Source organism: Odontesthes bonariensis, chromosome 9 (assembly GCF_027942865.1).
Source record: "Odontesthes bonariensis isolate fOdoBon6 chromosome 9, fOdoBon6.hap1, whole genome shotgun sequence".
Lineage (NCBI taxonomy): Eukaryota > Metazoa > Chordata > Actinopteri > Atheriniformes > Atherinopsidae > Odontesthes > Odontesthes bonariensis.
The window spans coordinates 26,383,943-26,397,993 of NC_134514.1; the positions used below are offsets into that span (position 1 = coordinate 26,383,943).

Sequence of the window (14,051 nt, forward strand, 5' to 3'; positions counted from 1 at the left end):
AAGTCTTACCAAGTATATTTGTCTCATTTCCAGTCAAAATATCTCATTACACTTAATATAAGACACACCTGCCTAACAAGTACTGTTTCAGCAAGATATAGGGACTTGTTTGAAGACAATACATCTTGAATATCTTGTTAAATGAAAAAGTCTTGAAAACAAATTGTTTTGAGTCACATATCATATGAAACAAGCTTTTTTTGACATTTGAAGAGTTTTTTAAGCTAATTTCCAGATCACTTTTATCTCAAAAGTCCTAAATATCACATCTTATTTCAAAAAATCTTGACAAGCCGATTTTCACTGGTTCCACTGGCAGATTGTTTTTGCTTATTTCAAGCAAAAAACGTCTTGTATTTGCTGTTTTTTTAACTTATTTTTGGAGGGGCATTTTTTCCAGTGTATTTAAAGTTTCGTAAAAGCACACGCCATATTTCTCTGTGGCTGATGCAGCAAATAACTCCCCCTTGTGATGTGAAGCAAGAAAGGCTCGTTGTTCACTGTGTGGACACCATAAACACACTCCCAGTTTTGGAAACGCACTAAGAAGTCTAATAAAGTCTCTGCAGCTTAAATTCCCTTCAGATCAATGCATGATGTGACAAGAGGGTCTGTGAAGTGACTTCAGTCAATAGCAGCAGTGTTTTTTCCCATGTCGAGCCTCTCGGACTTCAACATATTTAATCAATTACGATCGCAGCGAATGCCACTGTAGCTTTCATCTCTGGTCTGCATCTCCTCCAGTGGAACAGAAGTCCCAGCGGGGTCGTACAAAGACAGCTTTCCTTCTTGTGAGCTGACTCCATGTCGACATCCGCCATAGCTGCCCGAGTTGTCGGCAAGTTTCATCTCGTTTTTAACCAGGTTCTCCAGGTCTGGGAAGGAAAATGAAAAGAAGAAAAAAGAACATTAAAGGAGAACTGCGGTATTTTCAACATTAAGCCTCTTTTCTGAGTCGTCTGCAATGTTTTAGAACCCCCCTCACCGCTTTTTTGATGTTTACTGCTGTCTCCGGTATTTGCCTAATTTTGATTCTTCTCAACCTGCTTCAGAATGGCAAGTCATGTGCATGACTAGAAAGGTCCGTAAAAGCACAATAAACGTCCGTTTTCAAAATAATCAACTCACTGGAGTGGTTACTGGTGTGCACTGGTAATCCATATCAAATTTCGTTGCGAAAAGTTGCTTCTGTCGTGTTTTATTTGGCAGCTCGTTCATGCTTGCACTATTTTCTTAGCGGTGGCGGAGTAATATCAACGAACATCCAGTACAAAATGTCAAATAAAACACGACAGAAGCAACTTTTCGCCACGAAATTTGATATGGATTACCAGTGCACACCAGTAACCACTCCGGTGAGTTGATTATTTTGAAAACGGACGTTTATGGTGCTTTTACGGACCTTTCTAGTAGTGCTGGGCGGTATACCGGTTCACACCGAATACCGGTTTATAATTTCATTATGATATGAATTTTTAATATACCGCCATACAGGTGTATTTGATTACACAACGGGGGGAACGCTGCGTTGCGCGACACTGTCTATTTTTAACGCTATTTAAAAAAGTACTCATATTCGTTAAGCTGCATTTCCTTTCCCTGCTCTCCCTCCGTCTCTGTCAGTCACTCGTCTCTCTCACATAGCCTACACACACACACACACACACACACAGCCCCTCCCCTCCGTGCATACCGCGTGTCTCCTTAATCTTAATCTTTTGACTACTGGTGTTTTATTTTTTGTGGGAACTGGTCAAAGCTAATAAATGCTTGTTGGTAATGCTAAGTAGTCATCTCCTACATTTTTCAAAAATTGTACATTTCCACTTTTATTGTTCACACTTTTCACACTTATCTTTGCAGTGTGCACTTTCAAAACTTCATCAGTTAATATTTTATACAAAATGCACTACAACTGCAGCACCCAAACTTTCAGAAACACATGTAATAGTAAAACATCTTACTGTGGCAATGTCTGCCTGGGCCTGTGATAATGTTGAAGTCACCAGAAACTTGAGTGACTTGCATAAAAAAAATCAATTCTCAATCTTGCCATTATGGTGCTAGAGTGGTATAGAGTGCTGTGAATCAGATGGGATTTGCCATTATTCACCACAGAATTGGTTAAAATGCAGGAAATTGCATCTAAGAAATACAAAATTTTCTGGGGGAGGACCCCCAGACCCCCCACACAAATGAGGTGTACCTCAACCTTAGGTGGTGGTGGAGTGGCAAATTATGTCCCCACCAATGTCAACACCATTATTACGCCTTGCAGCAGATTGTCTGATCCCTCTCTGGTTGTTGATTCGCTGGAAACGGCCTGTCATTAAGTCAGTCGGTACGTCAGTCGATACGTCAGTCGGTACATCAGTGACGACGGTATGCCAAGGCGAAATCTGATTGGTAACGCAGCGCTGTCTCACAACACAGCAATGTAGTGTTATTCGTTTCAAGTGAATTTAGGATTTGCCATGTCTAACTAGTGACCCTAAAATCGACTAGAATGGAAGAAATTGCATTTAAGAAATGCAAAATTTTCTTGAGGAAGGCCCCACACTCTGGACTATTGCATATTCATAAAATGTATACATGTATCTACATCATATCTACACAGATATATATATATATATATCTGTACTGTGCAACTTCTGAGAGGCGTGTTGTGAACCGACCCGCTGAAATCTCACTCCAAGGTTTTTAGAAAAGTTGGCAACCCTGGTTGTCGAGGTCTAAACACTAGCAGCTGTGAATCAAATAAAGTAGGTTTTTTTAAACTCTTACACTGAATGTTTGCTGCTTCAATCCAGATGAGTATTGAAAAATATTTTCCACGATTGAAAAAGAGACGTGCGTGTTGAGGATGAGGACCAGCCTGAACCGGAGGTATCAGTCTGAAACAGAGCTGAACAGTCCGACCAGTGTAATTAGCCATGTTATTAATTTGTTTACAATGAAGATGTGAACATTAATACAATAAAGTTCTGTGTGACCAATTATTAACGAAGGAATTATTTTGAAGAATTTTTATTTTTATTTTTAATTCTGTTCTCAATCTGTAGAAAATGCTGTGAACACCTAATTATGCATGAAAAAAATGATAGCGTGAAAGTGATACCGTGAAAAAATACCCTGATATGTATTTTTGGTCATACCGCCCAGCACTACTTTCTAGACATGCGCATGACTTGCCATTCTGAAGCAGGTTGAGAAGAATCAAAATTAGGCAAATACCGGAGACAGCAGTAAACATCAAAAAAGCGGTGAGGGGGGTTCTAAAACATTGCAGACGACTCAGAAAAGAGGCTTAATGTTGAAAATACCGCAGTTCCCCTTTAAAGATGGGGTTTTTTCCCTCCAAAAATGTTTTGAGTCATTCCATACGGTCCCCTTATTTTCTGAAGCTTAAGATTCAAGATTCAAGAAGCTTTATGTATCCCGAGGGAAATAGCTGTGCAACAGCAAAGGGAACCAAATATGAATCAATGCAGATTTCAACATGTTTCATAGTTGTAGGACTGCACATGCAATGTTTTCAGTTACTTACACCTGAGCACAGTCTTGCTGACAACACTGTAGCCATGGTCTGGGTTCTTGCTCAGATCAATGTAGTAGTAGAACTTCAGTTCGTGAGGGTACTGCGAGTGCGACAGATTCTGAAGCATGGGAATCATCCTGTTGGACATGGGCCCCTCTGCCAGAGCCTGGTGCATCATGTAATTGCACCAATCATCATGCACAAAGCTGGGAGTGATAAGCAGAGCCCGTATGTGGCTGTTCTGCACAGCCTCGCAAAACTCTGTAGAAATAGCACCTCCCGGACAAGTGTCCCTCTGCCATAGAAAACACCTGAAACTGTGGGGCGCAGCTTCAAGGAACAAGACCAGACGCGTGGCCTCTTCGATGTCTCTGTGGGCAGAGCTGTGGCACACAAACACGTCATATTTTCTTTTCCATCTCAGCTGAGAACTCAATGCAGTCTGTATCTGCTGGGGTTTCGGCGGGGTTGTCCCGGATGACGATGAACTCAGCTGCGACGCAGGTGAAGACGACGATCCACTGCTGACCGATGCCACAGAGTTCTGGGTTACTCTGCCTTCTCTCTCACATTGCGTTGAGGACGTTCTTCGTGATTTCAAAAGCTTCCAGAGCCTTGCTGAAAGATAAAGGACAAGCGGAATATAACTCTGACTTGGCCGCACATTTTCAGAGGCAGAGGGAGTGTATCGTCCCTGCAGGAAAATGACACAAGAATGTGGAAGTTGTAAAATGATAAAAATAAGTTTCTAGCTCTGCAGAAGGAGGAGCATTTAGACATAATTTCCTTCTCTTACTTCCCAAAATGCTGTGTAGAGAGTTTTAGAATCTGTTCATTATTAGAGGCCACAGGTTCTAGTGATCCAGGACTTGGCCGGCCTTTTGAATAGGTTTGTCCTTTTGTACTTCATTCAGCTTTTGTCCCAGCACACTAAAGTATCAAAATTGGGCATTGTCTGTCTGGCCAATAAAACATCCACAGATTGGTGACCCCATACATAAATGGACATAACTCTCCAAAGGAAGAAGATCTGACTCTGGCCCTTCCTGTGGACAGCAGTGGAATTTCAAGTGCAGTTTGCCTTTCACGTGAACTCCCGGTTATCAATATTTATGAATCTCTCCAAGCCCAGCTAAAAGCAGCGATCTGAGCAGTGGAATCAGGATTCACATTGTGTCAAGCTGACTTGTGTCGTTCTGATCAGTTCACATCCGGCCCAAGAAAAAGCTAACGAACGAGTGAGGGATCATGCACTTGTTACAGATATGACGCAACTCAAATATATTAAAAAAAAAAACATCCTGGTAAGGTTTACCACCTTGACTTACCATGCATGTTGTTAATACCACCATGTCTGTTCACCTCCTCTCCAGAATGCCTCCAGTAAATGCGTAGTTAATGCTCCATTAGCAAGATTTTCTCTTGCTACAGACACATCCCTCACAGACAGCAGCTCAACAGACAGCAGAAAAGTCTCTGACATCACAATCAGAAAAGGGGGAAGTTGCAGAAAGGGACGCCCATGCATGTGCAATCAACTTTAAAATGCAAACTCCCTCAGAATTTATGCCTCGCTGAGCAAACATGTGACCCATCGGTCAAAACAATTATAAGGAAAAATAAATACAACTAAAATATATTCAGTATATACCAGATTATCTGGGTGATGTTCACTTTTTTTTTTAAAAGGCATTTCTTTTTTCCCTTGAATACTTTTCTCTCTAAATGTCGCTCTACTTTGAAGAAGTGGTTACAGAAAGGAGAAGGGGATCTTCCACTGCTAATGTAAATCTTAAGGTATACTTATCCTGAGTATAAAATGGTGTTCAGTCAACCTCATCGAGAGTGTCTTCCTGTTACGCAAAATTAGACACTGACTTGTCTTCCGTTTGTAAGCAGTCATTAAAATTTAAACGTCTAAAAGAATCTATGAAATTTAGACATTTCTATTCTATATATTTGTCTAACTTTAATTAGATGCGTATCAAACCTTTTTCCCCCTTAAAATCCAGAGATGCTGCCTTCTCTTGGCCTTAGTGCGTTTAATTTTGGACTGAGGTGGAGAGAATAACAGTCCTTTGGTTTGATTGGTCGAAATTTCATATTCATATTACATATTCTTTTAACAATAAGTTTTATTATGTTACCATCCAGACAACCCTTTCCTTTTTTTCAAAACGACAGCGCCAGACCACAGTCAACCCTGAACTCTGTGGGCGGTCTAGACGTGTCACCCATTTATAACAGTTTGGTGGTTTACAGTACCATATATGGGCCTATTTAGCTTTAGCTGATCAGCTAATAGCTTTCAAATCCACTGCAAGTGTTGGCCATAGTTCCCAGACACAAACATGTTGCATCAAATTAAGAATATAAGGCATTTTTTTATTTATTATAATGTTGGATTTTTATCACTTTTCAAAATAATTGAAGACTTAAGTCATTTTTAAATCACTGCATCCTGTTTCTATTTAAATTTGTACAGTTGGCAGACATCCCAAGTCTCCCGGAAGTTCCGGGAGTCTCCCTGATATTGATAGTTAATCACGGATGCCCGCGAGTCGGATAAAATATTTTAGACTATTCGAGGGAGTGTTTTTTTGTTTTTTTTTCAACGCGAGTGAGTGCGTGCAGGCGGGGGGAACCTGTGCGTATCTGTCCAAAGCGATGCTCTGTTCAACCAGCGTTCAGGGCGACTGCTTGTCAGAGGGCGCGCTGATTGGTTTAGTCAGCTAAATTATGGCGTGATCTTTGTGCCACCAGGTTGAGCGTGCAGTGACACTGATTTGAGGGCACAGATCTATCTGAAGGAACAATCATTTTAAGCGTGTGCATATGAATCTCACACACGCTCGTTCATAGGTGCTCGGACACGCGCTCAACTCTGAAAAACTGCTCGCTCGAACGGCTTATGGCTCTAGCATGGTTGCCGCGTCTGCTAGCGCGAGCGGTGTTGATGACGTCACGAGTTTGTGCCCGCCAAATATAGTGGCGCAAGTCGTTGCGCCAGTAGTTGCAATTTTCTCCGTCACAGAGGTGGCGCTGCTACGTGAAGGTTACCGCTACTCTACAACCACGAAAGTGGAGAAGAAAACAATGAAGAGCAGGAACACTGTCATTAATGATACTGCTGCAGTATTCGGATTATTTAAATTTTTTAATTCAGTTAAAAGAGGTGACGGTCTGAAACCCCTGGCATCACCACTTTTTGAGTCTCTGCCCTCTTCTTTCCTTCACGCATCTGTCCCGAAGCTTCTTCCACACATTCTTACAGAACTCTCCCTCTTTCCCCAAAGTTCTGCCCATCTCTGTGCAGCAGTTTTGAGAGTTTACATGCTCCCTGTGCTGTTTCACTGCAGTTTCGTACAGCTGCCTGTACAAACGCACCTCCTCACTGAGCCGGTCTCACAACGGTCCATCCGGTTTTTCCTTGGTGGCGCCGCCAAGTTACAAAAATCTACTGGTGCACGACAACGCGCTGCGCCGTCTTTTCAAGGGAAGCGCCATGCCTGATACGTCATTTTGACGTCACGGTCCGCCACCGCCGTGACAGACGCGTCAACCATGCTAGCACCTTCACTCTGCTCGCTCGCGGCTCTGTCTCTGCGCTCGCAACTCTAAGTTGTATGTGCCACACCACCAGCCAATCACTGCAGAGTCTGCAGTGCAGACTCAATTGAACTTCTACCATCACCCTAAAGGAATTAAACAAGATGTTATATTTTTTTGTCAAACCAGTAACCGTTACAGATTAAACCAATAACACAATTGATCAGTTTAAAGTTTAAAAGTTTAAAAAAACCCACTGTGGGTCAGCTGCTATAGTTCATAACTTACAAGGTAAAAACAACCACTTCAATACTTCAAACATTTAATTTCCTAAGCTGGTGTAGTTTTATTTTTCTACCGTTTTAGATTTTGATCAAATCAAAATCAAATCATATTTATTTGTATAGCACATTTCATGTACAAAACAATTCAAAGTGCTTTACATCAAATAAAAGCATTGCAGCAGGGAGTGGAAGAAGCATTAAAAATACATAGAATAGAATAGAATAGAATAGAATAGAACTACTTTATTCATCCCAGCTGGGAAATTATTTTGCAGTAGCAGCGTACAGACAGTAAGAATAAGAATAGAAATAAAATAAATAAAATAAAATATAATAAAAATAAAATAAATAAATAAAAATATATGTACATCAAAGTGCATAGGGTTATGCAGTTATGGTATTGAGATACCATAATGACACTTAACTGTTATTGTACAGGGTGATGCCATGTGGCAGGAAAGATTTCCTGTATCTGTCCCTTCGACAGCGGAGCTGAAGCAGTCTGTGTGAGAAGGTGCTCCGCTGTCTGTCCACTGTGTGGTGGAGAGGGTGCTGTATGTTATCCATGATAGATAACAGCTTCTTCCGTATCCTCCTCTCCACCACGGTTTCCAGTGACTCTAATTTTTGTCCCAGTACAGAGCCAGCTTTCCTGATGATTTTGTCCAGCCTGTTAGAGTCGCTGGCTCTGATGCTGCTTCCCCAACACACAGCAGCAAAGAAAATGGCACCGGCAACAACACTGTGGTAGAAGGTCTCCAACATCCTGCTGCACACATTGAAGGATCTCAGCTTCCTTAGGAAATAAAGTCTGCTCATCCCCTTCTTGCACACAGCGTCAGTGTTGGATGCCCAGTCCAGTCTGTTGCCGATCACCACTCCCAGGTATTTGTAGTCATCCACCTCCTCCACCACCTCCCCCTTGATCTTCAGTGGCTGTGAAGGCGTCTTCTTCTTCCTCCTGAAGTCGATCACCATCTCTCTGGTCTTGCTGACGTTCAGCCTCAGGTGATTCTGTTCAGACCACTCCACAAAGTTGTCCACCAGTGTCCTGTATATAAAACAAATAAAAAAGTTGATGTTAGGTTTCTTTCTCTAAAATATTTGTGACCTATCCCTGACACTAGGGCTGGGCGGTATGGCCTAAAATGTATACCCCGGTAAAATTTGAGCCACTGACGGTATACGGTATATATCACGGTATGGTACTTTTGTATATAAATTACAACAGAACAGTTTCTCAGTGGTTACCATAGCACCAAATAAACACTTTCAATCAGGATGTTTGCAGCAATATTAAATTAAATGTATTGTGCAAAACAGAAAACACAGGAAACATAAAAAATATATACATTATATTTATATTTAAAAAAATAAGAAAGGGTACATTTCTTCAAATAAACTCTGTGAGAGAAAAGCCGCTGCCTCTTGGATAACGTAACTTTCATAGGCGCCATCCACTTATTCAACATGCTCAAATATGCGTCATGTTTCAGACACCCCATTTGTGCATGTTAAGCTAACTGCTTGTTAATACGATAAGTGTTTTATTACTTTGCATGTCTTCCAAAAGAGAAAATAATCAGGATTTTGAGGATGTTACCGTTACACACCAGCTGAGACGCAGGGTAGCAAAACATTATGGGCGTGAAAACGAAACTTAGAAAATCGGCTCGGCGCATGCGCAAAACCACAAAGTAGCAAATCTCGACAAGTAGGAGAAGTCGACAGAACACCGGCTTTGACTCGTTTCATATTCCGGAGCATGGTTAGCCCGCAGGTGGTAAAACAAATTACTCGTGTTACCTTGTCTTGCGATTACTGTCGCCCGGCATATCCAAGCGGATGTTCAAAACTTTGCATTACTGCCATCTACAGGACTCATGAGCTATTGCGGTATAAGGTATGGCAAAAAAATCCCTACCGTTGGTGAAAAATACCGCATAAGGTATGATACCGTGCATACCGCCCACCCCTACCTGACACCCTACAACAGTAATCAGTAACTAGCTAGCACCCAACTAACATGATTATTACAATTCTTCCTCTTTATTTTTTTTATTATTTATCACACAAATACCAGTCTGTGAAAACTACCAGTCTGTGATTGGCTGGTGGCGTGGCTCATTTACATACAACTAAAGGCTCTAGCATGGTTGCCGCGTCTGCTCGCGCGAGCGGTGTTGATGACGTCACGAGTTCGTGCCCGCCATAGGACCCTATATAGTGGCGCAAGTCGTTGCGCGCCAGTAGTTGCAATTTTCGCCGTCACAGAGGTGGCGCTGCTACGTGAAGGTTACCTCTACTCTACAACCACGAAAGTGGAGAAGAAAACAATGCCGCTGTCAAGAGCAAGAATACTGTAATTAATGATACTGCTGCAGTTTTTGGATCATTTTAATTTTTTAATTCAGTTAATAGAGGTGAAAGTTTGAAGCCCCCGGCATCAACAGAGTCTCTGCCCTCTTCTTTGCCTTTAAGTATCTGTCCCGTAGCTTCTTCCACACATTCTTACAGAACTCTCCCTCTTTCCCGAAAGTTCTGCCAATCTCTGTGCACCAGTTTGGGGAGTTTACGTGGTCCCTGTGCTGTTTCACTGCAGTTTCGTACAGCTGCCTGTACAAACGCACCTCCTCACTGAGCCTGGTCTCACATCGGTCCATCCGGTTCGTTGTGCTCGGCGCCGCCAAGTTACAAAAATCGACTGGTGCACGACAACGCGCTGCGCCGTCTTTTCAAGGGAAGCGCCATGCCTGATACGTCATTTTGACGTCACGGTGCGATACCGCCGTGACAGACGCGGCAACCATGCTACCGCCTTTAGAGTTGCGAGCGCAGAGACAGAGCCGCGAGCGAGCAGAGCGAGCAGTTTTTCAGAGTTGAGCGCGTGTCCGAGCACCTATGAACGAGCGTGTGTGAGATTCATACGCACATGCTTAAAATTATTGTTCCTTCAGATAGATCTGTGCCCTCAAATCAGTGTCACTGCGCGCTCAACCTGGTGGCACAAAGATCACGCCATACCCCACACCCCTCTCTCCACAGCCCTTTTACAGACAGCCGTTCCACTTCCTATTCGCCCCATTATAAAAAATTTGGCTGCAGTTCAGTTGATTTTGTCTGGGGGCGCTGGCGAGCCAGTGCAGAATGACCATTTTCCATACAGTCCCTGACAAAAGTCTTGTTCACTTATCCATTTTGTAGAAACAACAGCTTATAACCTGACTTTTAATTAATCCATTGGTTTTAGAAATGGCTCATATGAAAGCTAAAACCCTCCCAAATAATGTTTAATATACTAAAATAAATTTACTTCACTGAAGAAAGATTGATCATTTAATGAACACAGAAAGGTCAGATTTTGACAAGACAAAAGTTTTGTCGCCTACAGATAGTAATGTGAAAATTGAACAAATAATTTACTTCAAATACAAAAATATGTTGCATAACATCAGTGAATTAAGTAGTGGTGCTGTGAGATCCATATTCAATATCTTGTATGACTTCCATGAGCTTGAAGGACTGCGTCCATGCGGTTCGACAAGGATTCATACAATTTATTGATGAAGTCATCAGGAATAGCAAAGAATGCAGTCTTACATGCCTCCCAGAGTTCATCAAGATTCTTTGGTTTGGTCTTCCATGCTTCTTCTTTCATTCTACCCCAGACATGCTCAATAATGTTCATGTCTGGTGACTGGGCTGGCCAGTCTTGGAGCACCTTGATCTTCTTCGCCTTGAGTAACCTTGATGTAGAGATGGAAGTATGCGATGGAGCACCATCCTGGTGCAAAATTTGACCCCTTTTATGGTTGGGAATGTAAGAGGTAGCTAGTACTTCTTGATATTTTAGGCTATTGATGTTGCCTTCCACCCTGCAAATCTCTCGCACACCCCCATACTGGATGTAACCCCAGACCATGATTTTTCCGCCACCAAACTTAACTGTTTTCTGGGTGAATCTTGGATCCATGCGGGCACCAGTAGGTTTCCTGCAATATTTGCGGCGGCTGTGATGTAATTCAACCGAAGATTCATCTGAGAAATCCACCTTCTGCCACTTTTCCAGCGTCCATCCTTTTAGCAGGCTGTGGGCCTTGGCAAAGGCCACACGTTTTTTTAATTGCCTTTTGTTTAGTGCTGGTTTCTGGACACTGACTTGACCATGGAGGCCATTTCGAGACAGAATTCTACAAACTGTTCTGGTTGACACAGGGACTTGAGGTTACCAGGCCTGGTGGAGCTCTGCTGCAGTGGAAAAGGGGCTGGCCTTGGATTTTCGAACCAACAAACGGTCCTCCCGAGCAGTTGTCTTGCGGGGTCTGCCGGAGCTGGACTTGTCAAAAACATCTCCAGTCTTTTCAAATCTTTTTCTTATTCTTTGTACTTGACGCTGAGACACATTGAAGGTGTCAGCCACCTCAGCAGTGGATCTGGTCTTCAGCCTCTTGATAATCAACGCTTTGGTCTCAGGGTGAATCTTAGGCATGTTGTCAGAGGTCAAGTTGCAGTTGATGTGAAGGTCTGGTGTGCTGGGGTTCTTTTTAAAACACACCCACTAATTGATTTATCAATTATTGATCACAGGTGTGGCTGTAATCTAGGATTGGGGACATCATATGACAAGGTGACAAGACTTTTGTCTTTGCAAAAACTGACTCAGTGGGCTTTACCAAGCTGTAAACGTTAGAATGCTTTTCAGCAGTTTCATTTGGCTCCAAAACATTATTTCAAAAGCTGTTAGGATTGAAATTAGCCATTTTTTGTAACAAAAAGTTGATTAGACATATATTTGAGGGGCACTTAAGGTCAACTTGTACCTAAGCGACAAGACTTTTGTCAGGGACTGTAGGGCTGGCGCTAATAACTCAAAAAATGTCCCCGCTAGCGGCTGAAACCTGAAAATAATACTGTGATTTCTGACAGAGGGATGTGGATTTATATCGAAAGTACAATAACCTGGGAGTTATAGCTTTCTGTTTTCTTACAGGTCTGGCATTTGCGAGTCAGTATCCGCTAGCATCTAGCTAACGGAATCTGAAGAACGCACGGCTGATTACGACCGGCTGCTTTACGGCACTCGTCCACTGTGCCAGAGTGCTAACCTGGTGCCGCTAACAACAACCAAAGCTAAACCAGAGGCTAGTCAGAGAGTATGTAAAAGGGCTGTGCTGAAATCTGTAACTATTTGAGCTAACCCCTCTCTGCTAGCTCAGCGCTAGGACTGACCATGCCGTAAAGTGATGCCACATGCGTGACGTCACTCGGGATGCAATACTGACAATAAATGTGTATTTTAAACAAATCTAGTGAGTCTAAAAAATCAAACCAAGTGCCGTTTGAAAGGATAATTTATCCTGCCTTTAGGAAAATTAAAATGAAAAAATATAAAAAATTCTATCAAAAGCAATGGCTGCATCTAAGGTGGATTTCATAGTACCACCATAGAGTTCGGCGTGCTCTGCACTGCTTCGTTGGCGCCCCTAGAGTGCAGTACCACCCGGAAATAGCCGCCAGTTTTCCCTCTCCTCATAATAGAGACTCTCGTGCCTGTGCAGTCGAAACGCGCGTGGTGCACGAGTTATTGTATTGCCTGCACGCTCTCACTCGCATTGAAAAAACAAAGGACACGCCCTCGCATAGTCTAAAATCCAGGATATTTTATCTCACTCGCGGGCATCCGTGATTAACTATCAATATCAGGGAGACTCCCGGAACTGCCGGGAGACTTGGGATGTCTGCAAACGTGAAACGTGAAAGCTAAAGGGTGTTGTATTTACGACAGTGTAACCGTACATTACCTCCAAGCCTGTAGGGGGAGCTCCATAATGGGCTTTGAAGAAATAATACATTATACATATAAGATAAAACACAATAGACAGAAGTTATATATCAGAAAAAAATAATATCTATATCTACATATATCTCAGAAGAAATAAAAATCTATATCAGGATTGATACAAATTTGTCTTTATTAGATTTCTCAGAATCTGCCGGACCCTGCAAATGTAGACCAGAGCATTTTCCACCAGAGTACCAAACTGAGTGGGAAGATGGCTCATAGACGTTCCCTCCTCAAAGCAACTTCCGACTTCTTCCTCATATCTTTGTCTTTGGGAAACCTTCAAAATAAAAACGGGAGATTCGACAAGTAAGTGGGGTGGATCTGAGACATGAGAGGTATCTTACGTTTGTTAGGATGAAAGAATTACATGTGAATAAACAGCCTGTGTCATCTGTAAAATATGCTGGTCAATGTTATACCACCAATATTTGCATTATTTCTACAATAGCATTCTTGTGTCAGTTGTAATCTAACCCTGTGTTATGGAATATATGATTCATAAAGTCTCCGTTGGCCTAATAGCCGGGTGAACACCGGCTATAAACATAGCCTAGCTTAACGTTTGCTATTCACAAAATACAACCAATAATAATGTTGAATCTTACTTGTGAAAAGTAATCCCCCGACCCTGTTCGCAATCGTCCGCCGATTTGCACAGGAATACGCCGCACAGTGCTCTGGCATGTTGAATACTCTATGGGTGTCTATGGGTAGGATGACCGGTCCAAGAATGATGTTTTTTTGCAAGCAGTCTCCGGACACTGCTCTCAGACAACCATTTCTTGCCATTTCTGTGAGATATCATGATGTGTCTCTCCATTAATGAACATATCAT

At 42.3% G+C, this 14,051-nt stretch overlaps 1 protein-coding gene across 1 annotated transcript; it reads right to left on the reverse strand.

The window, feature by feature from the left end:
* Positions 1-235: 235 nt before the first annotated feature.
* On the reverse strand, positions 236-4,982 carry tirap (toll-interleukin 1 receptor (TIR) domain containing adaptor protein). The gene is made up of 3 exons (XM_075474466.1): positions 4,867-4,982; positions 3,548-4,156; positions 236-875 (listed from the first exon to the last, which is right to left on the reverse strand). The coding sequence occupies exons 1-3, from the start codon at positions 4,871-4,873 to the stop codon at positions 685-687; spliced, it is 807 nt and encodes a 268-aa protein (XP_075330581.1). The 5' UTR covers positions 4,874-4,982; the 3' UTR covers positions 236-684.
* Positions 4,983-14,051: the final 9,069 nt, after the last annotated feature.

Bases quoted from the DNA above. Each gene is read 5' to 3' on its own strand.
- tirap (XM_075474466.1), bottom strand. The intron at 876-3,547 runs GTAAGTAACTGA...TTTCCTTCCCAG, and splicing joins CAGCAAGACTGTGCTCAGGT to ACCTGGAGAACCTGGTTAAA.